This window comes from Passer domesticus, chromosome W (genome assembly GCF_036417665.1).
Source record: "Passer domesticus isolate bPasDom1 chromosome W, bPasDom1.hap1, whole genome shotgun sequence".
NCBI lineage: Eukaryota > Metazoa > Chordata > Aves > Passeriformes > Passeridae > Passer > Passer domesticus.
Genome location: NC_087511.1, coordinates 47,199,384 through 47,222,220, shown reverse-complemented (window position 1 = coordinate 47,222,220; position 22,837 = coordinate 47,199,384). Strand labels below are relative to the sequence as shown.

The 22,837-nt window shown below is 50.6% G+C and overlaps 1 protein-coding gene and 1 long non-coding RNA gene across 2 annotated transcripts in view; both read left to right on the top strand.

The window, feature by feature from the left end:
• The window catches only part of LOC135289035 (WD repeat-containing protein 7-like), a 48,171-nt gene that overhangs the window by 10,436 nt on the left and 14,898 nt on the right, over nt 1–22,837 (top strand). The window contains exons 12-22 of the mRNA XM_064402418.1: nt 556–776; nt 1,257–1,452; nt 8,755–8,969; nt 10,169–10,914; nt 11,025–11,113; nt 13,771–13,845; nt 14,270–14,388; nt 15,127–15,250; nt 16,733–16,846; nt 20,696–20,917; nt 22,526–22,712. Of these exons, the coding sequence (XP_064258488.1) occupies nt 556–776; nt 1,257–1,452; nt 8,755–8,969; nt 10,169–10,914; nt 11,025–11,113; nt 13,771–13,845; nt 14,270–14,388; nt 15,127–15,250; nt 16,733–16,846; nt 20,696–20,917; nt 22,526–22,712 (2,308 nt within the window). The remainder of the gene's footprint in view (nt 1–555; nt 777–1,256; nt 1,453–8,754; nt 8,970–10,168; nt 10,915–11,024; nt 11,114–13,770; nt 13,846–14,269; nt 14,389–15,126; nt 15,251–16,732; nt 16,847–20,695; nt 20,918–22,525; nt 22,713–22,837) is intronic.
• LOC135289039 (uncharacterized) lies at nt 16,853–20,649 on the top strand. Its single transcript, XR_010351829.1, has 3 exons — nt 16,853–20,333; nt 20,373–20,424; nt 20,560–20,649. It is a non-coding gene; the product is annotated as an uncharacterized LOC135289039 (long non-coding RNA).

Genomic DNA, 22,837 nt, shown 5'->3' with positions numbered 1-22,837 from the left:
GGCAAGGGAGCACTCCTGTCTTGTCCAGGATTGTTCCTGGAGCAGCAGGAGCCCCACAAAGCTGCAGCACCTTTCTGTGCTGGCAGTGCCTTCAGCTGTTCATTCAGTGAGCTCAATTTGGGTATTTTGGGGTGCAGGAGCAAAGATAAAGCAAGGGAGCATCTCCTGTCTTGTCCAGGATTGTTCCTGGAGCAGCAGGAACCCCACAAAGCTGCAGCACCTCTCTGTGCTGGCATCCCTTCAGCTGTTCACCCAGCGAGCTCAGTTTGGATGTTTTGGGGTGCAGGAGCATCCCAAGGATATCCCAAGATAAGGCAAGGGAGCTTCTCCTGTCTTGTCCAGGATTGCTCCTGGCACTGCTGGCGTGCCAGTAGAAGTCTCAGTGGGGAAAACCTGCCAGGGTTCCTGGTGGGACCCGTGTGCTGTGCTTGGGCTGCTGTTGGATTTGTGGGTTCCATGTAACATTATATTCGTGGTTTGGGGCTCTGCGTTGCAGGACAAACTCCTGGGAGTGGATTGTCTGGTGAATTGCTGTTTTTCCTCTCTTTCCCCCAGGCTGGCCCCCGCACCGGACGCTGCGAGGCCACCGGAACAAGGTGACGTGCTTGCTGTACCCTCACCAGGTGTCCTCCCGCTACGACCAGAGGTACCTCATCTCAGGGGGGGTGGATTTCTCCGTCATCATCTGGGATATCTTCTCGGGAGAGATGAAACACATCTTCTGTGTGCACGGCGGAGAGATCACCCAGCTGCTGGTTCCACCAGAAAACTGCAGTGTGAGTTCTCTGGGATAAACCCTTCCAGCACCTCAGTGCTCCTTCAGAAAGGGAATCCAGGGGATGTGTCACTGACCCAGCTCCTGCACAAAAAAGAGCTTCATTTTTCTGTTATTTATGGTTTCTAACACCATGCTTTAATTCTGTAAAGGTGGAAAAATAGGGGCTTTATTAAACCTATTGCAATAGGGTTTAGAGACAGTTTTACCTTTTGAAACTTAGCTCATTGATTGACAAAGTCGTTGATTGAAAACTCTGGGGTTTGCTTACCCATTTAATACCCATTTTCTCTTCATGATGTGCAAAGGGAATTTCTGATCAGGGAATTCTGTTGCCAGTGACCTAAGTGAGTTTGAGCATGGATGTAGGTGCCTGAGTTTTGAGCATTAAAGAGGCTTTTGGCCATTTCCCAGCAGGGGAAATGTTTTTAATACTAACTCTGAATTATGACTAAGCCTTTTCTCTTTCTTCCTGCACTAGGCCAGAGTCCAGCACTGCGTTTGCTCTGTTGCCAGCGATCACTCCGTGGGTCTGCTGAGCCTCAGGGAGAAGAAGTGCATCATGCTGGCCTCCCGGCACCTCTTCCCCATCCAGGTGATCAAGTGGAGGCCGTCCGATGACTACCTGGTGGTGGGCTGCTCCGACGGCTCCGTGTACGTCTGGCAGATGGACACCGGTGAGCTCGGGGTGGGGAGCCCGTCCTGGGGGCGGGGGTGCACGTGTGCCCTGGGGGAGAGGTCAAACACTCTGCAGGGAACTCAACACTCTGCAGGGAATTCAACACTCTGCAGGGAATTCAAACACTGCAGGGAATTCAACACTCTGCAGGGAACTCAACACTCTGCAGGGAATTCAACACTCTGCAGGGAACTCAACACTCTGCAGGGAATTCAAACACTCTGCAGAGAATTCAACACTGCAGAGAATTCAACACTCTGCAGGGAATTCAAACACTCTGCAGAGAATTCAACACTGCAAGGAATTCAACACTCTGCAGGGAATTCAAACACTCTGCAGAGAATTCAACACTCTGCAGAGAATTCAAACACTCTGCAGAGAATTCAACACTGCAGGGAATTCAACACTCTGCAGGGAATTCAAACACTCTGCAGGGAATTCAACACTCTGCAGGGAATTCAAACACTGCAGGGAATTCAACACTCTGCAGGGAATTCAACACTCTGCAGGGAATTCAACACTCTGCAGAGAATTCAAACACTCTGCAGGGAATTCAACACTCTGCAGGGAACTCAACACTCTGCAGAGAATTCAAACACTCTGCAGGGAATTCAACACTCTGCAGGGAACTCAACACTCTGCAGAGAATTCAACACTCTGCAGGGAATTCAACACTCTGCAGGGAATTCAACACTCTGCAGGGAATTCAACACTCTGCAGAGAATTCAAACACTCTGCAGGGAATTCAAACACTGCAGGGAATTCAACACTCTGCAGGGAATTCAACACTCTGCAGGGAATTCAGACACTGCAGGGAATTCAAACACTCTGCAGGGAATTCAAACACTGCAGGGAATTCAACACTCTGCAGGGAATTCAACACTCTGCAGGGAATTCAAACACTGCAGGGAATTCAACACTCTGCAGGGAATTCAAACACTCTGCAGGGAATTCAACACTCTGCAGGGAATTCAAACACTCTGCAGGGAATTCAACACTCTGCAGGGAATTCAAACACTCTGCAGAGAATTCAACACTCTGCAGGGAATTCAAACACTCTGCAGGGAATTCAACACTCTGCAGAGAATTCAACACTCTGCAGGGAATTCAAACACTCTGCAGGGAATTCAACACTCTGCAGGGAACTCAACACTCTGCAGGGAATTCAAACACTGCAGAGAATTCAACACTCTGCAGGGAATTCAACACTCTGCAGGGAATTCAACACTCTGCAGGGAATTCAAACACTGCAGGGAATTCAACACTCTGCAGGGAATTCAACACTCTGCAGGGAACTCAACACTCTGCAGGGAATTCAAACACTGCAGGGAATTCAACACTCTGCAGGGAATTCAAACACTCTGCAGGGAATTCAAACACTCTGCAGGGAATTCAACACTCTGCAGAGAATTCAACACTCTGCAGGGAATTCAAACACTCTGCAGAGAATTCAACACTCTGCAGGGAATTCAAACACTCTGCAGGGAATTCAACACTGCAGGGAATTCAACACTCTGCAGGGAATTCAAACACTCTGCAGGGAATTCAACACTCTGCAGGGAATTCAACACTCTGCAGGGAATTCAACACTCTGCAGGGAATTCAAACACTCTGCAGAGAATTCAACACTCTGCAGGGAATTCAACACTCTGCAGGGAATTCAAACACTGCAGGGAATTCAACACTCTGCAGGGAATTCAACACTCTGCAGGGAATTCAACACTCTGCAGAGAATTCAACACTTTGCAGGGAATTCAACACTCTGCAGGGAATTCAACACTCTGCAGGGAATTCAAACACTGCAGGGAATTCAACACTCTGCAGGGAATTCAACACTCTGCAGGGAATTCAACACTCTGCAGGGAATTCAACACTCTGCAGGGAATTCAAACACTGCAGGGAATTCAAACACTGCAGGGAATTCAAACACTCTGCAGGGAATTCAAACACTGCAGAGAATTCAAACACTGCAGGGAACTCAACACTCTGCAGGGAATTCAAACACTCTGCAGGGAACTCAACACTCTGCAGGGAATTCAAACACTCTGCAGGGAATTCAAACACTCTGCAGGGAATTCAAACACTCTGCAGGGAATTCAACACTCTGCAGGGAATTCAACACTCTGCAGAGAATTCAAACACTGCAGGGAATTCAAACACTCTGCAGGGAATTCAAACACTCTGCAGGGAATTCAAACACTGCAGGGAATTCAACACTCTGCAGGGAATTCAAACACTGCAGGGAATTCAAACACTGCAGGGAATTCAACACTCTGCAGGGAATTCAACACTCTGCAGGTAATTCAAACACTGCAGGGAATTCAACACTCTGCAGGGAATTCAACACTCTGCAGAGAATTCAAACACTGCAGGGAATTCAACACTCTGCAGAGAATTCAAACACTGCAGAGAATTCAAACACTCTGCAGGGAATTCAACACTCTGCAGGGAATTCAAACACTCTGCAGGGAATTCAAACACTCTGCAGGGAATTCGAACACTGCAGGGAATTCAACACTGCAGGGAATTCAACACTCTGCAGGGAATTCAACACTCTGCAGGGAATTCAAACACTCTGCAGGGAATTCAAACACTCTGCAGGGAATTCAAACACTGCAGGGAATTCAAACACTGCAGGGAATTCAACACTCTGCAGGGAATTCAACACTCTGCAGGGAATTCAACACTCTGCAGGGAATTCAAACACTCTGCAGGGAATTCAAACACTCTGCAGGGAATTCAACACTCTGCAGGGAATTCAACACTCTGCAGGGAATTCAACACTCTGCAGGGAATTCAAACACTCTGCAGGGAATTCAACACTCTGCAGGGAATTCAAACACTGCAGAGAATTCAAACACTCTGCAGGGAATTCAAACACTCTGCAGAGAATTCAACACTCTGCAGAGAATTCAAACACTCTGCAGGGAATTCAACACTCTGCAGGGAATTCAACACTCTGCAGGGAATTCAAACACTGCAGGGAATTCAACACTCTGCAGGGAATTCAACACTCTGCAGGGAATTCAACACTCTGCAGAGAATTCAAACACTCTGCAGGGAATTCAACACTCTGCAGGGAACTCAACACTCTGCAGAGAATTCAAACACTCTGCAGGGAATTCAACACTCTGCAGGGAACTCAACACTCTGCAGAGAATTCAACACTCTGCAGGGAATTCAACACTCTGCAGGGAATTCAACACTCTGCAGGGAATTCAACACTCTGCAGAGAATTCAAACACTCTGCAGGGAATTCAAACACTGCAGGGAATTCAACACTCTGCAGGGAATTCAACACTCTGCAGGGAATTCAGACACTGCAGGGAATTCAAACACTCTGCAGGGAATTCAAACACTGCAGGGAATTCAACACTCTGCAGGGAATTCAACACTCTGCAGGGAATTCAAACACTCTGCAGGGAATTCAACACTCTGCAGGGAATTCAAACACTCTGCAGGGAATTCAAACACTCTGCAGGGAATTCAAACACTCTGCAGGGAATTCAACACTCTGCAGGGAATTCAACACTCTGCAGAGAATTCAAACACTGCAGGGAATTCAAACACTCTGCAGGGAATTCAAACACTCTGCAGGGAATTCAAACACTGCAGGGAATTCAACACTCTGCAGGGAATTCAAACACTGCAGGGAATTCAAACACTGCAGGGAATTCAACACTCTGCAGGGAATTCAACACTCTGCAGGTAATTCAAACACTGCAGGGAATTCAACACTCTGCAGGGAATTCAACACTCTGCAGAGAATTCAAACACTGCAGGGAATTCAACACTCTGCAGAGAATTCAAACACTGCAGAGAATTCAAACACTCTGCAGGGAATTCAACACTCTGCAGGGAATTCAAACACTCTGCAGGGAATTCAAACACTCTGCAGGGAATTCGAACACTGCAGGGAATTCAACACTGCAGGGAATTCAACACTCTGCAGGGAATTCAACACTCTGCAGGGAATTCAAACACTCTGCAGGGAATTCAAACACTCTGCAGGGAATTCAAACACTGCAGGGAATTCAAACACTGCAGGGAATTCAAACACTCTGCAGGGAATTCAACACTCTGCAGGGAATTCAACACTCTGCAGGGAATTCAAACACTCTGCAGGGAATTCAACACTCTGCAGGGAATTCAAACACTGCAGAGAATTCAAACACTCTGCAGGGAATTCAAACACTCTGCAGAGAATTCAACACTCTGCAGAGAATTCAAACACTCTGCAGGGAATTCAACACTCTGCAGGGAATTCAACACTCTGCAGGGAATTCAAACACTGCAGGGAATTCAACACTCTGCAGGGAATTCAACACTCTGCAGGGAATTCAACACTCTGCAGAGAATTCAAACACTCTGCAGGGAATTCAACACTCTGCAGGGAACTCAACACTCTGCAGAGAATTCAAACACTCTGCAGGGAATTCAACACTCTGCAGGGAACTCAACACTCTGCAGAGAATTCAACACTCTGCAGGGAATTCAACACTCTGCAGGGAATTCAACACTCTGCAGGGAATTCAACACTCTGCAGAGAATTCAAACACTCTGCAGGGAATTCAAACACTGCAGGGAATTCAACACTCTGCAGGGAATTCAACACTCTGCAGGGAATTCAGACACTGCAGGGAATTCAAACACTCTGCAGGGAATTCAAACACTGCAGGGAATTCAACACTCTGCAGGGAATTCAAACACTCTGCAGGGAATTCAACACTCTGCAGGGAATTCAAACACTCTGCAGGGAATTCAACACTCTGCAGGGAATTCAAACACTCTGCAGAGAATTCAACACTCTGCAGAGAATTCAACACTCTGCAGGGAATTCAACACTCTGCAGGGAATTCAACACTCTGCAGGGAATTCAACACTCTGCAGGGAATTCAAACACTGCAGGGAATTCAACACTCTGCAGGGAATTCAACACTCTGCAGGGAACTCAACACTCTGCAGGGAATTCAAACACTGCAGGGAATTCAACACTCTGCAGGGAATTCAAACACTCTGCAGGGAATTCAAACACTCTGCAGGGAATTCAACACTCTGCAGAGAATTCAACACTCTGCAGGGAATTCAAACACTCTGCAGAGAATTCAACACTCTGCAGGGAATTCAAACACTCTGCAGGGAATTCAACACTGCAGGGAATTCAACACTCTGCAGGGAATTCAAACACTCTGCAGGGAATTCAACACTCTGCAGGGAATTCAAACACTGCAGGGAATTCAACACTCTGCAGGGAATTCAAACACTCTGCAGGGAATTCAACACTGCAGGGAATTCAACACTCTGCAGGGAATTCAAACACTCTGCAGAGAATTCAACACTCTGCAGGGAATTCAACACTCTGCAGGGAATTCAACACTCTGCAGGGAATTCAAACACTCTGCAGAGAATTCAACACTCTGCAGGGAATTCAACACTCTGCAGGGAATTCAAACACTGCAGGGAATTCAAACACTGCAGGGAATTCAACACTCTGCAGGGAATTCAACACTCTGCAGGTAATTCAAACACTGCAGGGAATTCAACACTCTGCAGGGAATTCAACACTCTGCAGAGAATTCAAACACTGCAGGGAATTCAACACTCTGCAGAGAATTCAAACACTGCAGAGAATTCAAACACTCTGCAGGGAATTCAACACTCTGCAGGGAATTCAAACACTCTGCAGGGAATTCAAACACTCTGCAGGGAATTCGAACACTGCAGGGAATTCAAACACTCTGCAGGGAATTCAACACTCTGCAGGGAATTCAAACACTCTGCAGGGAATTCAACACTCTGCAGGGAATTCAAACACTGCAGAGAATTCAAACACTCTGCAGGGAATTCAACACTCTGCAGGGAATTCAACACTCTGCAGGGAATTCAACACTCTGCAGGGAATTCAAACACTGCAGGGAATTCAAACACTGCAGGGAATTCAACACTCTGCAGAGAATTCAAACACTGCAGGGAATTCAAACACTCTGCAGGGAATTCAAACACTGCAGAGAATTCAAACACTGCAGGGAACTCAACACTCTGCAGGGAACTCAACACTCTGCAGGGAATTCAAACACTCTGCAGGGAATTCAAACACTCTGCAGGGAATTCAACACTCTGCAGGGAATTCAACACTCTGCAGGGAATTCAACACTCTGCAGGGAATTCAACACTCTGCAGGGAATTCAACACTCTGCAGGGAATTCAAACACTGCAGGGAATTCAACACTCTGCAGGGAATTCAACACTCTGCAGGGAATTCAACACTCTGCAGGGAATTCAAACACTGCAGAGAATTCAACACTCTGCAGGGAATTCAACACTCTGCAGAGAATTCAAACACTCTGCAGGGAATTCAACACTCTGCAGGGAATTCAACACTCTGCAGGGAATTCAAACACTGCAGAAAATTCAAACACTGCAGGGAATTCAACACTCTGCAGAGAATTCAAACACTGTGCAGGGAATTCAAACACTCTGCAGGGAATTCAACACTCTGCAGGGAATTCAACACTCTGCAGGGAATTCAACACTCTGCAGAGAATTCAAACACTCTGCAGGGAATTCAACACTCTGCAGGGAATTCAAACACTCTGCAGGGAATTCAAACACTGCAGGGAATTCAAACACTCTGCAGGGAATTCAAACACTCTGCAGGGAATTCAACACTCTGCAGGGAATTCAAACACTCTGCAGGGAATTCAACACTCTGCAGGGAATTCAACACTCTGCAGGGAATTCAAACACTGCAGGGAATTCAAACACTCTGCAGGGAATTCAACACTCTGCAGGGAATTCAAACACTCTGCAGGGAATTCAAACACTGCAGAGAATTCAACACTCTGCAGAGAATTCAACACTCTGCAGGGAATTCAAACACTGCAGGGAATTCAACACTCTGCAGGGAATTCAACACTCTGCAGGGAATTCAACACTCTGCAGGGAATTCAAACACTCTGCAGGGAATTCAACACTCTGCAGAGCTTACTGCTCCGTGTGTTCGGTACAGGGTCGCCCTGGGGGGTTTGTGAACCTCATGGGGGCGTAGGGAGAATCCCCTCCTTCCAGGAGCTAGGAGTGCCAGCCAGGTGCCACAGGGGCACTGAGCTGTCCCCGTGCCAGGGGGGCACTGAGCCATCCCCGTGCCCCCGTGGCACTGAGCTGTCCCTGTGCCCCTGTGGCACTGAGCCATCCCCGTGCCCCTGTGGCACTGAGCTGTCCCCGTGCCCCCGTGGCACTGAGCCATCCCCGTGGCACTGAGCCGTCCCCGTGGCACTGAGCCGTCCCCGTGCCCCTGCAGGCGCCCTGGACCGCTGCGTGATGGGCATCACGGCCGTGGAGATCCTCAGCGCGTGCGACGAGGCCGTGCCGGCCGCCGTGGACGCGCTCAGCCACCCCGCCGTCAACCTGAAGCAGGCCATGACGCGCCGCAGCCTGGCCGCCCTCAAGAACGTGGCCCACCAGAAGCTGCAGACGCTGGCCACCAACCTGCTGGCCTCCGAGGCCTCGGACAAGGTGGGGCTGCTGTGCTGCCGGCAGGAAGGGAAACGGGGGAGCTGGCTGTCCTTCTACCGAAAGGTTCTCAGCCAGAGCTCTCCAGAACACAAACATGGCTCTTCCCCAGTTTGTGTTGCTGCTACCACTCGGTGTATCCTGCTCTTTTGTTCTATGCAGGTTGAGTTACAGAATCATGCAGTGCTTTAGGCTGGGAAAACCCTCTGAAATCAAGTCCAGCACTGTCCCAAGTGCCACATCCACAGGGCTTTAAATCCCCCAGGGATGGGGTCTGCAGCCCTGCCCTGGGTTGGGACAGCCCGTTCCATGAGGGGCTGTTCCAGTGCCAGCCTGTGGCCAGCAGAGAGCAGCAGAGCTCCGTTCCCAGCTCCTCCCGTGCAGCCCTGGCTTTGCCTGCTGTAGGGAGAGAAATCACCACTGCATGTCTCCAGAAAAAATGGCTTGCTGCTGCTGCTGCTGCTGCTGCTGCATCCAGGCACAGCTGGGAACGTTGCATTTGTTGGGAGAGAAATCACCACCTGCATGTCTCCATAAAAAAATGTCAGCTCAGGGTTTGTGCTGCTGCTCCTGCTGCATCCAGGCACAGCTGGGAACGTTGCATTTGTACCTGCAGGGTTTTATGTGTGGGCTCCTCATCCTGTGAGGTGCTGGGAGGGAAGGGCTGAGGGAGATGAATGCTTAGGAACTGATGGGAATGTTCTGGTTTCCAGTTCTTTCTGACATTCTGAAGGGCTGAGGGAGATGAATGCTGGGAATGTTCTGGTTTCCAGTTCCTTTGTGACATTCTGAAGGGGTTGGGGAGGTGAATGCTTAGGAACTGATGGGAATGTTCTGGTTTCCAGTTCCTTTCTGACGTTCTTCAGCTTTTTTCCCTCAGCACCTTCATTCCCTGCCTCCTTGGAAGGGAGGGAGGGAGGAAGAGGATGGGCTGAAGGGGAGTGACCAAGTGGTGCCGTAATTGCAGGTCTGGGTGGATCTGAGCTGCTGCTTTTCCAGTGCCATATACTGATAGTTCACCCCCCAAACATGAACCATTTAATGTGTTTTAAGCTAAATGACAGTTTTGCTGTTGCTTGGAATATAACCCTCACAGGCTTCAGGAGGAGCTTGTGTCTCACCCGTGCTTTGTGGCGTGTTTCAAACCCGCCTCACCCACATTGTCCCTGCTGGAAATTCCACTTTGCCCTCTCCTTTCCCAGGGCAACTTACCGAAATACTCGCACAACTCGCTGACGGTCCAGGCCATCAAGACGAACCTGACGGACCCCGACATCCACGTGCTGTTCTTCGACGTGGAGGCGCTGATCATCCAGCTGCTGACGGAGGAGGCGGCGCGGCCCAGCGCGGCGCCCGCGTCCCCGGAGAGCGCGCGCCGCGCCCCCGGCGCCGCCGACCGCGCCGGCTCCTTCCTGGCCGGCAAGCGCGCCGCCGTGCTCTTCCAGCAGGTCAAGGAGACCATCAAGGAGAACATCAAGGAGCACCTCCTGGACGATGAGGACGAGGATGAGGAGGCCTCGAGGCACAGGAGGGAGGACGGCGACCCGGAGTATCGCTCCAGCAAGTCCAAGCCGCTGACGCTGCTGGAGTACAACCTGACCATGGACACGGCCAAGCTCTTCATGTCGTGCCTGCACGCCTGGGGCCTGAACGCGGTGCTGGACGAGCTGTGCCTGGAGCGCCTGGGCATGCTGAAGCCGCACTGCTCCGTGTCCTTCGGGCTCCTGTCGCGCGGCGGCCACATGTCCCTGATGCTGCCCGGCTACAACCAGCCCGTGGGCCTGGGCGGGAAGGTGCCAGTGGCAGAGGGGCTGGGGAAGGGCACCTACGGCGTGTCGCGGGCCGTCACCACGCAGCACCTGCTGTCCGTCATCTCGCTGGCCAACACGCTGATGAGCATGACCAACGCCACCTTCATCGGGGAGCACATGAAGAAAGGGCCCAGCAGGTATGGCAAAAGCTGCCACGCCTTGGCAGGCCCCACGGGGGCTGGGTTTGGGGCTTTGCCTGCTCCCGCTGGGGCTGAGGTGTCTCTCCGTGGATGTGTCTCGTGTTTAGGCCGCCCAGGCCGGGCACGCCCGAGATGGCCAAGGTGAAGCCTCCCCCTGCCGTGTCCAGCCATGCAGCACAGGGGCAGATCAAACAAGGTAAAAACTTTTTCTTTCGCAACCCTTGGAGCTGTCGCAGCAGCTGTTGCACTGAGTTTAACACCTTGGTGTCGAGAGAGAAAATTACTGCAGGGGGGACAGAGTGGTGTGGTGTTACTGGGGGTTAGGGCTGGTGTGAGAACCACGCAAAGTGCTGCTTCTGGCCTGACAGCACGCCCTGACAGGGAGCTGTTACCTGTGCCGAGAGCTCCCAAACATCCCGGCTTGGAGGAGGCTTCAAAGCCTGGAGCTGGAGGCTCTGCAGACTCATCATCCCAAAGTGTTTCTGTGGGAATGATCCCAGAGTTTCTGTGGGAATGATCCCAAAGTGTTTCTGTGGGAATGATCCCAGAGTTTCTGTGGGAATGATCCCAAAGTGTTTCTGTGGGAATGATCCCAAAGTGTTTCTGTGGGAATGATCCCAGAGTTTCTGTGGGAATGATCCCAGAGTTTCTGTGGGAATGATCCCAGAGTGTTTCTGTGGGAATGATCCCAAAGTGTTTCTGTGGGAATGATCCCAGAGTTTCTGTGGGAATGATCCCAAAGTTTCTGTGGGAATGATCCCAGAGTTTCTGTGGGAATGATCCCAAAGTGTTTCTGTGTGAATGATCCCGGAGTTTCTGTGGGAATGATCCCAAGGTGTTTCTGTGGGAATGATCCCAAGGTGTTTCTGTGGGAATGATCCCAGAGTTTCTGTGGGAATGATCCCAAAGTGTTTCTGTGGGAATGATCCCAAGGTGTTTCTGTGGGAATGATCCCAGAGTTTCTGTGGGAATGATCCCAGAGTTTCTGTGGGAATGATCCCAAAGTGTTTCTGTGGGAATGATCCCCAAGTGTTTCTGTGGGAATGATCCCAGAGTTTCTGTGGGAATGATCCCCAAGTGTTTCTGTGGGAATGATCCCAAAGTGTTTCTGTGGGAATGATCCCAAGGTGTTTCTGTGGGAATGATCCCAGAGTTTCTGTGGGGATGATCCCAGAGTTTCTGTGGGAATGATCCCAGAGTTTCTGTGGGGATGATCCCAGAGTTTCTGTGGGAATGATCCCAGAGTTTCTGTGGGAATGATCCCAGAGTTTCTGTGGGAATGATCCCAGAGTTTCTGTGGGAATGATCCCAGAGTTTCTGTGGGGATGATCCCAAAGTGTTTCTGTGGGAATGATCCCAAAGTGTTTCTGTGGGAATGATCCCAGAGTTTCTGTGGGAATGATCCCAGAGTTTCTGTGGGAATGATCCCAAAGTGTTTCTCTGTGAATGATCCCAAAGTGTTTCTGTGGGAATGATCCCAAGGTGTTTCTGTGGGAATGATCCCAGAGTTTCTGTGGGAATGATCCCAAATTGTTTCTGTGGGAATGATCCCAGAGTTTCTGTGGGAATGATCCCAGAGTTTCTGTGGGAATGATCCCAAAGTGTTTCTGTGGGAATGATCCCAGAGTTTCTGTGGGAATGATCCCAAAGTGTTTCTGTGGGAATGATCCCAGAGTTTCTGTGGGAATGATCCCAAAGTGTTTCTGTGTGAATGATCCCAAAGTTTCTGTGGGAATGATCCCAGAGTTTCTGTGGGAATGATCCCAGAGTTTCTGTGGGAATGATCCCAAAGTGTTTCTGTGGGAATGATCCCAAAGTGATTCCATGGGAATGATCCCAGAGTTTCTGTGGGAATGATCCCAAAGTGTTTCTGTGGGAATGATCCCAAAGTGTTTCTGTGTGAATGATCCCAAAGTGTTTCTGTGGGAATGATCCCAGAGTTTCTGTGGGAATGATCCCAAAGTGTTTCTGTGGGAATGATCCCAAAGTTTCTGTGGGAATGATCCCAAAGTGTTTCTGTGGGAATGATCCCAAAGTGTTTCTGTGGGAATGATCCCAAAGTGTTTCTGTGGGAATGATCCCAAAGTGTTTCTGTGGGAATGATCCCAGAGTTTCTGTGGGAATGATCCCAGAGTTTCTGTGGGAATGATCCCAAAGTGTTTCTGTGGGAATGATCCCAGAGTTTCTGTGGGAATGATCCCAAAGTGTTTCTGTGGGAATGATCCCAAAGTGTTTCTGTGGGAATGATCCCAGAGTTTCTGTGGGAATGATCCCAGAGTTTCTGTGGGAATGATCCCAGAGTTTCTGTGAAACCCATTTAAATGAAGTTAAATTCCAGCCAGAGCTCGGGAATTCCTCCTGGACATCTTGGAGTGCCAGATGGGGCAGCTCGGGCTGATTCAGGTTTATTTTTTGGGCCTTTGGTGCATAGTACAACTTCCATATCTATGGAAGTATGGGAAAAGCACAAGGAGAAGCAGCAAAATTCCTGGGTTTCCAACCTACAGCCAAGTGTGAAGTCAGACCAAAGCCACCTGCCTAAAAACATATTTCAGACCACTTCATTTAGATGTATTTTGGTCTTTTCAAAACATCCCAGTTCCTCTCACTGTCTCCATGTTCCTCTGCAGCTGCATGTCTGCCTCTCCCTTCTTGGAAAACCTGGAATTCTCATTCAGTTGGATGTTATTTTGTTATTTTGAGTTGAATATGATTTTGGAGCTGAGTATTGTTTTTAAGTTGAATATTTCAGTTGTTGTTTCCATTCTGCAGTGACACTAACCCCTTTTCTGCTGCTGCTCTCCTCACTTCCCTCTTTTTTTTCTCTCTTTTCTTCCTCCTTTCCTCTGCAAGTTGCTGCTGCTTCCAGCACGGAATCTGGGCACTCTGACACTTCTGCTTTCCATTCCTGTTTCTTAGTCAACGAAGGTACTCCTTCCTCACTTTTCTACTTTACTTCAGCCAAAATCCTTCCTCATTGTTATTTTTGTTTGATCTCTGAGGGAATTCTTTGAACACGGGGCACCCGGGCTAGGCTTCGCTGTTGGCTTTTAATCAAGTTTCACACCACTTAAATCTGAGTTCTGCTGTTGATTCCAACATATGGGATATTTTTACCCACTGTAGCATTTGAACCCTGTGCTTCTCTCCTGCTTTAACCTACACAGAGCTGCAGAGGAGTCACAAAAATGAGGATTCAGGTGGAACAGAAAGCCAGCAGCAAACCGTGCTCGGCTCAGTTTGCATCGGGACCCCGAGGGGCGCGCGGCCCTCGGAGGGGTGGGTTTGCTGTGCCTCGCAGTGGGAGCAGGAGCTGTGCTGGGGTTTTTCTCACTGCCTGTGCCCCCTCCAGGCTGGAGCCAGCTGGCTGCCATGCACTGCGTGATGCTGCCCGACCTGCTGGGGCTGGAGAAGTTCCAGCCGCCGCTGCTGGAGATGCTGGCGCGCCGGTGGCAGGACCGCTGCCTGGAGGTGAGCCCAGCCTGCTGGGGTGCTGCTGTGCCGGGGCTGCATGTTCCCCTGCACGGGAGGCACAGCCAGGTCAATGCCTGCTCTTGTTGTTTGTGGTTCGGGGGGGTTTTGTGGTTAAAGCCCAGCTTAACCCCGTGAGGAACAGCATGAAGTCTGTGTGGTTGTGACCCTCTGATGCCTTGAGAGGCAGCCTGCACAGAGTAAAGCAGGGATTTATTAAAACGCCTCAATGGATACACCTTGGACCCCAGGTCATGAGTTTTCATCCTTTTTTAAGTTTTGGTCCATTTCCACATTGGGGTCAATTGTCCAATTCCAGCTCCAGGTTGTGCAGTCCCATCCTCCCAGTTTGCTCTCCTCAATTCCCTGTTGTTTGCACTTTATGGGCCTGAAGCTGCAGCGGTCCTTGGTGCTGGGGCTGGAAAAGGATTGTTTTATGTCACTGAACTCTGAAGAGAACTTGTTAACTCCTCATGTGAAGTTCAGAGTTACAGAATCTGGAAAACACCAAAGCTAAAACTGAACGCATCGCAACTCATTGTGCCACAAGAGTCCTGCTGGAACAGCTTCCAGTTAAAGCCTGGTTTAACCCTGTCAGGATTGGCTCTAAACCTTGGTGGTTTGTGACCCTGGGGCTGTGCTGGTGCCCTGCTGTGACCCCAGGGCTGTGCTGGTGTCCCTGCCGTGACCCTGGGGCTCTGTGTGCCGTGACCCCAGGGCTGTGTCTGTGTCCTGCAGGTGCGCGAGGCGGCGCAGGCGCTGCTGCTGGCGGAGCTGCGCAGGATCGAGCAGGCGGGCCGCAAGGAGACCATCGACACCTGGGCCCCCTACCTGCCCCAGTGCATGGACAGCGTCATCTCCCGTGAGGAGCTGCCCCTCAGCTGGGAAACCGGGGGGGAAAGGGCTGGGAACCCGACGTTCCAGTCATCCATGCTGGGGAAGGGGTTGGGAACCCTCATTGCAGTCATCCATGCTGGGAACCCCTCATTGCAGTCATCCATCCTGGAAAGGGATTGGGAACCCTCATTCCAGTCATCCATCCTGGGAAAGGGATTGGGAACCCTCATTGCAGTCATCCATCCTGGGAACCCCTCATTGCAGTCATCCATACTGGGAAGGGGATTGGGAACCCTCATTGCAGTCATCCATCCTGGGAACCCCTCATTCCAGTCATCCATACTGGGAAGGGGATTGGGAACCCTCATTGCAGTCATCCATCCTGGGAACCCCTCATTCCAGTCATCCATACTGGGAAAGGGATTGGGAACCCTCATTGCAGTCATCCATCCTGGGAAAGGGATTGGGAACCCCTCATTCCAGTCATCCATACTGGGAAAGGGATTGGGAACCCCTCATTCCAGTCATCCATACTGGGAAAAGGGATTGGGAACCCCTCATTCCAGTCATCCATACTGGGAAAGGGATTGGGAACCCCTCATTCCAGTCATCCAGCCTGGGAAAGGGATTGGGAACCCCTCATTCCAGTCATCCATCCTGGGAAAGGGATTGGGAACCCTCATTCCAGTCATCCAGCCTGGGAAAGGGATTGGGAACCCCTCATTCCAGTCATCCATGCTGGGAAAAGGGATTGGGAACCCTCATTCCAGTCATCCATCCTGGGAAAGGGATTGGGAACCCCTCATTCCAGTCATCCAGCCTGGGAAAGGGATTGGGAACCCCTCATTCCAGTCATCCATGCTGGGAAAAGGGATTGGGAACCCTCATTCCAGTCATCCATGCAGGGAAAAGGGATTGGGAACCCCTCATTCCTGTCGTCATCCTGGGAAGGGATTGGGAACCCCTCATTCCTGTCATCCATCCTGGGAAGGGATTGGGAACAATTGGGATTGGGTTTTTATGGTAAGGGTTGAAACTCTTAGAATTAAGGGTACAGAGTTGGAGGAGTTGAAGGGAATAAGAATTATTTGGGATATAACAAATGTATTCTGCTAGGAGAGGGGGGGAGCATAGGAAATATACAGAAATATTCTTTATTCTGGCTGCTTTCTGCCCAGAAATCACCTGTGGGGCCTTCTGTTCCTGAAATTCTCTTGGTTTGGGTGAACTGTGGTTTGCTTTTGAAGGGAAAACCTGAGGTGTGGCAGCAGAAAATGGAAGGGATTTGATGTTTCTCCTGAGTGCTCTGGGCTGGAACGGGCAGGGACACCTCCCACCAGCCCAGGATGTGCCTGGGACACCTGAAAAGCCAAACAAAAACCAGATGTGGCTGTTTCTGGATGGGGGTGAGCAGGACCAAAGCAGGACGTGGAGGAGTGGGATGGGGTTTGGCTGCTGCACCCAGAGGGGACTGTCCCCAGTGGCTGATCCTGGGCTTGTCCTGCAGCTGGGGTGACCACAGAAGGCCTGCAGAGTGCCAGTGCCACCCCGGAGCCCTCGGGAGCAGAAGCCAAAGTGCAGGAGGAGGAGCCCGACCTGGTGGACGATGACATCGCAGCAGGTGAGCTCTCAGCTCATTAACACCGCCAGATAATTAACGTGCCTCCATTGCACTGCTCAGCTCTCAAAGCTGCCCACAGCCTGCAGCAGTCCTTCAGAGATTCTTCACAACTGTTCCCTAAACCTTTTATTCTGCTGGTTCAAGGGGGCTGCATCCTGAATTTTGGCTTCAGTGGGGTACACTGAGGAGAAAAGAGGGGAAAATAAGGATTTTGAGACGGCTTCACCTCAGTTTCTTTCTCTGGTGGACCAGCATTTGGTGGGATTGTTGGTGTGCTGCTCAATAGGATCTTTTCCAGCTTGGCATTATTGAGGTCCTTTCTTAAAAGGATCATTTGCACCTCAGAACTTAGGGAAGGGAAACAATTTCGGTGAAAATCCTTCACACACTCCACTCTTAAACATTTCAGGAGTTATTTAGGAAATCCGGTCTGTCCTCAAATCTCCTTTTAATTAGTTTAAAAGGTTTTTTTGGGTAACTAAAAATAGACCAAATGTTTGGTTTTAATAATTCACACATGGACAGCAGGGTTTTTTCCCACTTGGGCATAAATTCTCCTGGCTCCAGGGCTCAGAATTTGGGAATTTGATTAATTGGCTTATTTGAATTGTGTAATTTGTAGAATTTCTGATTTTGGTTCCACAATAAACTCATTAAAAAATTAGATTCTCATCCCCTAAATGTCCCTTCTGAGGGGGATTTTGCTGGGTGGGCCCAGAGCTTTAAAAGCTGGATAAAAGGTGCCTGATATTCCCCATGTGAGCAGCACAGGATCCATTTTGTCTCTGCCTATTTCCCTGGAAAAGCCTGCAGCATCCTCACCCATTTTGTGTTCCCACATGCTGCAGCACAATGAGATATTCCCTCCTAAAAGGGAGCAGAAAATTCCAGCCGGGAATGGCTGCAAAAATACTCATTTTGTGTGGAAAAGCACATCTTCTACCTGCAATTAAAGGAATTAAGTTGTAATTTCCAATGCATGACAGCTCCCAGCACTTCAAGAGCTCTGCTGTGAAATTATTCCCGATTTAGAGCTGCAGATACTCCAGAGCAATGATGCTGTTTGTTGTTAGAAGTGGGTAACTGGCACTGAATTTCGATGGCAGACATCACAGGGGATGGGCTGTGAGGGAGAAATCCCCAAAATTCTCTTTCCAGGCAGGAATTCCGTGCTGCTCCCTCCAGTGGGGCTGGCAGAGGGCGCTGTGCCCCCAGCAATGCCCAGCCTTGCAGCAACCCCAGGATTTATTAAACATTCTCCTGCATTTCCCTTGTGGGCACTGTCACCGGGCAATATTTTCATTTATCTGCAGAGAATCCTCACAGCTCTCTCTGTGTGTTAATTTATCCACGTGGGATCTCTGTTTGCAGTATTTCTGTATTTCCAGGGTTATTTATATGGATAAATCCCAGAGCTGAGCCTGCTGGAAGTGCTGTGTAGGATTCTCCAGGGATTTTGTGGGTCAGCTTGATTTTGGGGTGGGCTCCTGGCTCTGTGCCCAGCTCCTGCAGCCCCCCTTCACCCACACCCTCCATTCCTCTGCCAGATTACCTGCAGACCCCACTCAGCCTTTAATCCTTTTATTCAGAGCTGGGCTGAAATTAATTTTTGTGCAAAGCCAATTAAGGGGAGCTGGGCAGCCACGTGCTCGTGGTGTTAACTGCAGCCTGAGCCCTGCCTGTGCTCCACCATCTCCCCAGCCTGCAAACCACGGGAATTTGGGCATTTTTGCCCCTGCCCGCCCTGCTGCAGCTCCCCTGGGCTCTGCTGGATGGACCTTCTGAGGGTTGGTTTGTGTGCAGCTGGGGTTGTCCCAGCTGAACCCCCCTGGTTTTGTCCTTGCTGGCCCCACAGCTTGTGTTCTGCACCCAGAGCTGCTGGAGGTTATCAATTTTCTGCCTGTGATCAAGGGTCCTGTCAGGAAAATGGATCTGGGTGTCAGCCCAGGCTGTGATTAAAGGGGGACAAAATCCCAAATTGCCCTGGCCACGTGACAGGGCTCCTCTTCCAGGTGTTGTTCCAGGGGAAATTCTGCCTGGACACTTCATTCCCTTAATTTGGGGCTTCCCCTCGTAATTAAAACCCTAAAATCACCCATTAAGGAGCTTTTATCCCCCTGTGTTTAAGCAGGTTTTTCCCCATGCAGAGGTGGGAATTCCTTGTGGGGTTAACAAGAAGCCCAGCCCAGCCCAGGGAGCTTTCCTGGGGGACAGCAGTGGAGCAAGGTAGATTTTATTTTTGACATTCCAGGTTGATACCCTGGAAATGAAACCCTCTTGATGCAGATCCTGTTGCCCAGAGAGCTTGAGAATTCCCTGGAAGTGCCCAAAGCCAGGCTGGATGGTGCTGAGCCCCAGCACGGGCTGGCACAGGGCTGGGGTGTCACACAGAGGGCTGGGACAGGGCTGGGGTGTCACACAGAGGGCTGGGGTGGCCCACAGAGGGCTGGGACAGGGCTGGCCTGTCACACAAACGGCTCCTGGCCACCTCCAGCTGCTCTGCCCTGCTTTGTTCCAGCCCCTGTGCATCCTGCTTCCTCCAAAGGCAGTTGCTATCGATTTTTTTCCCTTTTTTTTTCCCCTCCCTTCCCATTGTTCAGCTTTCTCTTGTTTTTCTCTCCCTTTTGGCTGGCGGGGTTGCCTGGCCACGGCTCCTAAAATTTGGTTAAATTCCTTTTTTTTGCTGTGGAGGCCCGTGGGTGTCATTAACAGAGACACCCCCTGCGCTTCATTAATCCACCCCTCGTTAATCCAATAAATTTAAATATCCTAACATTTAATAGGAAGTGGTGATGGATCCTATATCAAAATGCAAAGAACTTATCCTGAAAAAAATCCTTCTTTTAAAAACAATAAAAATTAGAAGCTGTCAATTTAAAGTGAGTGAGAAGCAACCCAGAAATCCATAGGTAAACATGGAATTCCATGGATCTGCTGTGACTGAGCAAACAAACCTGGAAATTAGGGTGACTTTTTTTCCCCATGAGTTCTTGGCAGGTTTTGAAGGGATATTTGACTTTTTTTGAGGTTTTTAGAGGTGAATGGAATCCCATCCATGCCTGGACACCGCGGTGTCCCCAAGGACACGGTTGATGCCATTGATGCCATTGGCAATTGGTGATGTTCTTGGCAGGTTTTGAAGGAAGAAGAAGATTGGCAATGCTCTTGGCAGGTTTTGAAGGAAGAAAGAGAACATTGGTGATGTTCTTGGCAGGTTTTGAAGACATATTTTGAGGTTTTACAGGTGAATGGAATCCTGTCCATGCCTGGACACCACGGTGTCCCCAAGGACGCGGTCGATGCCATTGATGCCGTTGGCAATTGGTGATGTTCTTGGCAGGTTCTTGGCCGGTTTTGAAGGAATATTTGACTTTTTTTGAGGTTTTTAGAGGTGAATGGAATCCCATCCATGCCTGGACACCGCGGTGTCCCCAAGGACACGGTTGATGCCATTGATGCCATTGGCAGTTGGTGATGTTCTTGGCAGGTTTTGAAGGAAGAAGAACACTGGTGATCTTCTTGTCAGGTTCTTGGCAGGTTCTTAGCAGGTTTTGAAGGAATATTTGACTTTTTTTGAGGTTTTTAGAGGTGAATGGAATCCTGTCCATGCCTGGACACCCCGGTGTCCCCAAGGACGCGGTCGGCGCCGTTGATGCCACAATGCCATTGGCAATTGGTGATGTTCTTAGCAGGTTTTGAAGGCATATTTTGAGGTTTTAGAGGTGAATGGAATCCTGTCCACCCCTGGACACCGCGGTGTCCCCAAGGACGCGGTCGGCGCCGTCGATGCCGCGACGCCGCCGTTCATTTGCCGTGCCATCACTGACAGAGCTCTGGGCTCTCCTGCAGGCTGCCTGGCGGGGCTGGCCCAGCCCAAGAAGGTGTCCACGTCCTACGAGGAGCGGCGCAAGCAGGCCACGGCCATCGTGCTGCTGGGCGTCATCGGCGCCGAGTTCGGCGCCGAGATCGAGCCGCCCAAGCTGCTGACGCGGCCGCGCAGCTCCAGCCAGATCCCCGAGGGCTTCGGCCTCACCAGCGCCGGCTCCAACTACTCCCTGGCCAGGCACACGTGTGAGTAGCTCTGCTGCCTCTCTGCGTTCCCTTTTCCTGGGAAGGAGCAGCCTGGGGGGTGGGATGGGGCTGCTGCTGGCCCAGCGTGCTCCAAGCTTGTCCAGCCTGGCCTGGGGCAGTTCCAGATGGGAGCTGATTGTAACTGGGGAAAAAAAATCTGATCATCATGATGCAAAAAAGAAGTGATTTTTAATTTAGGCCTGAAAATATCTTGGCTTGATAGCTGAGAGAAGATATAGAGTGAAAATCCTGGCCACTGGGCCAGGAGCAGAAAGGAATTTTAACCCAGCTCTCCAAATTTCTGTGTCTCTCTGAGCAATCAGGGAAAAAAAAATCATCTAGAAAGGGTCACAATCAAGTTAAATCCTATTCGTGGAGTCCATCATTTGGGTTTAGCTGGATCTTGATCAGAGTTCTCAGTGTCTCGTTCCTGCCTGGGCTATTGATTTTCCCGAGCAAATAATTTCATTTTTAAAATCCATTGGCAAACTGGGGATAACAAGGCTGCCTGGAGCCGTGTGCTCAGAGAGATTCCACAGCAAGGCAAGACATTTTGGGAATGCAGGGGCTTCTGTGCAGTGACAATAAGTGATAAATATTAGCATTTGGGTTCATAAAGTGACGGAAGGAGCAAATGTGCCAATGCAGAATGAAACACCTGGAATGAAATTCTGCTTTAATACCACTTGGGGTGGGAATGGGCTGCCTGAGGAGTTGTCCCACCACTGCATTTTTGTGTGAACACCAAAGGGCAGCAGCACATCCGGGGTCTGGCCGTGCTGTGTGAGCCTTTCCAGGGCTAATTACCTCGTCTGCCCGACTCTAATGTGACATGTTTATTGCCCTAACGAACAGCTCATTAGCGCGGGATGTTTTTGTCAATATTCATTCCTTCGCTGGAGCCGGGCAGAGCTTTAAACAAAGCTGGGCAGCCCTGGCACCTTCGGGTCAGGGCTGCTGTGCTGCTGCCAGCTGCAGCTGCTGAGGGCACGGGGGCATCCCAGGGCAGCACTGCCTGAGGGGGCACCTTTTAAAAGGGTCTGGGACACAGGCAGGTGACAGGAAGGAACTTTGGGGGCTGCTTCTCCCAGATCGGGGTTGGTTGGTGTGAATCAACTGGAAAAACTCAGTCCTGCAAACAGCAGGAGGCTTGTTTAATAAACAAAACAAGCAACTTGTTGAGGACAGTTGAAGCAAAACCCGATAAAATCAGCAATTATCTTTACCACAAGAAGCAGTATTGAGGGGTAATAAATAACGATGGGGAGATAACGATAAATTACCGGCGGGCCGCTTGCCTCAGCCCTCCTCCACTTACGTGCAATTGCTTTCATTGCAACTGTTAAATACAATATTCATAAGCATTTCCAAAATGTGCAGAGCCGGGATGGAGGGTCAGGATTGGTGAAGTCATTTGGGGTGTTTCTCTCCCTTTAAGCCTCAGAGATATTGGGGCATGTCCACTTCCGTTTCCCCCCAGACTGCACTTGCTGTGCAGATCTGGGAGCCAGCGAGGCACTGGGGCGGGTTGGGTGGCTCTGGGCACGGGGCAGGGGTGGCCCTGGGGGTGTGTGGGGCCCCGTGGCAGCTGCTCTCACTGTCCCCCAGGCAAGGCGCTGACGTTCCTGCTGCTGCAGCCGCCCAGCGCGCGGCTGCCGGCGCACAGCACCGTGCGCCGCACCGCCATCGACCTCATCGGCCGCGGCTTCACCGTCTGGGAGCCCTACATGGACGTGTCGGCCGTGCTCATGGGGCTGCTGGAGCTCTGCGCCGACGCCGAGAAGCAGCTGGCCAAGTGGGTGCCACGGCCGTGCCAGCCCTGGCAGGGGGGACGAGGGAGAGGGGCGAGGAGCGGCCCTGGGGTGGAGGGCAGGGACAGCTGGGTGCTGGAAAGGGGGGAATGGAATTCCCACAGGAACT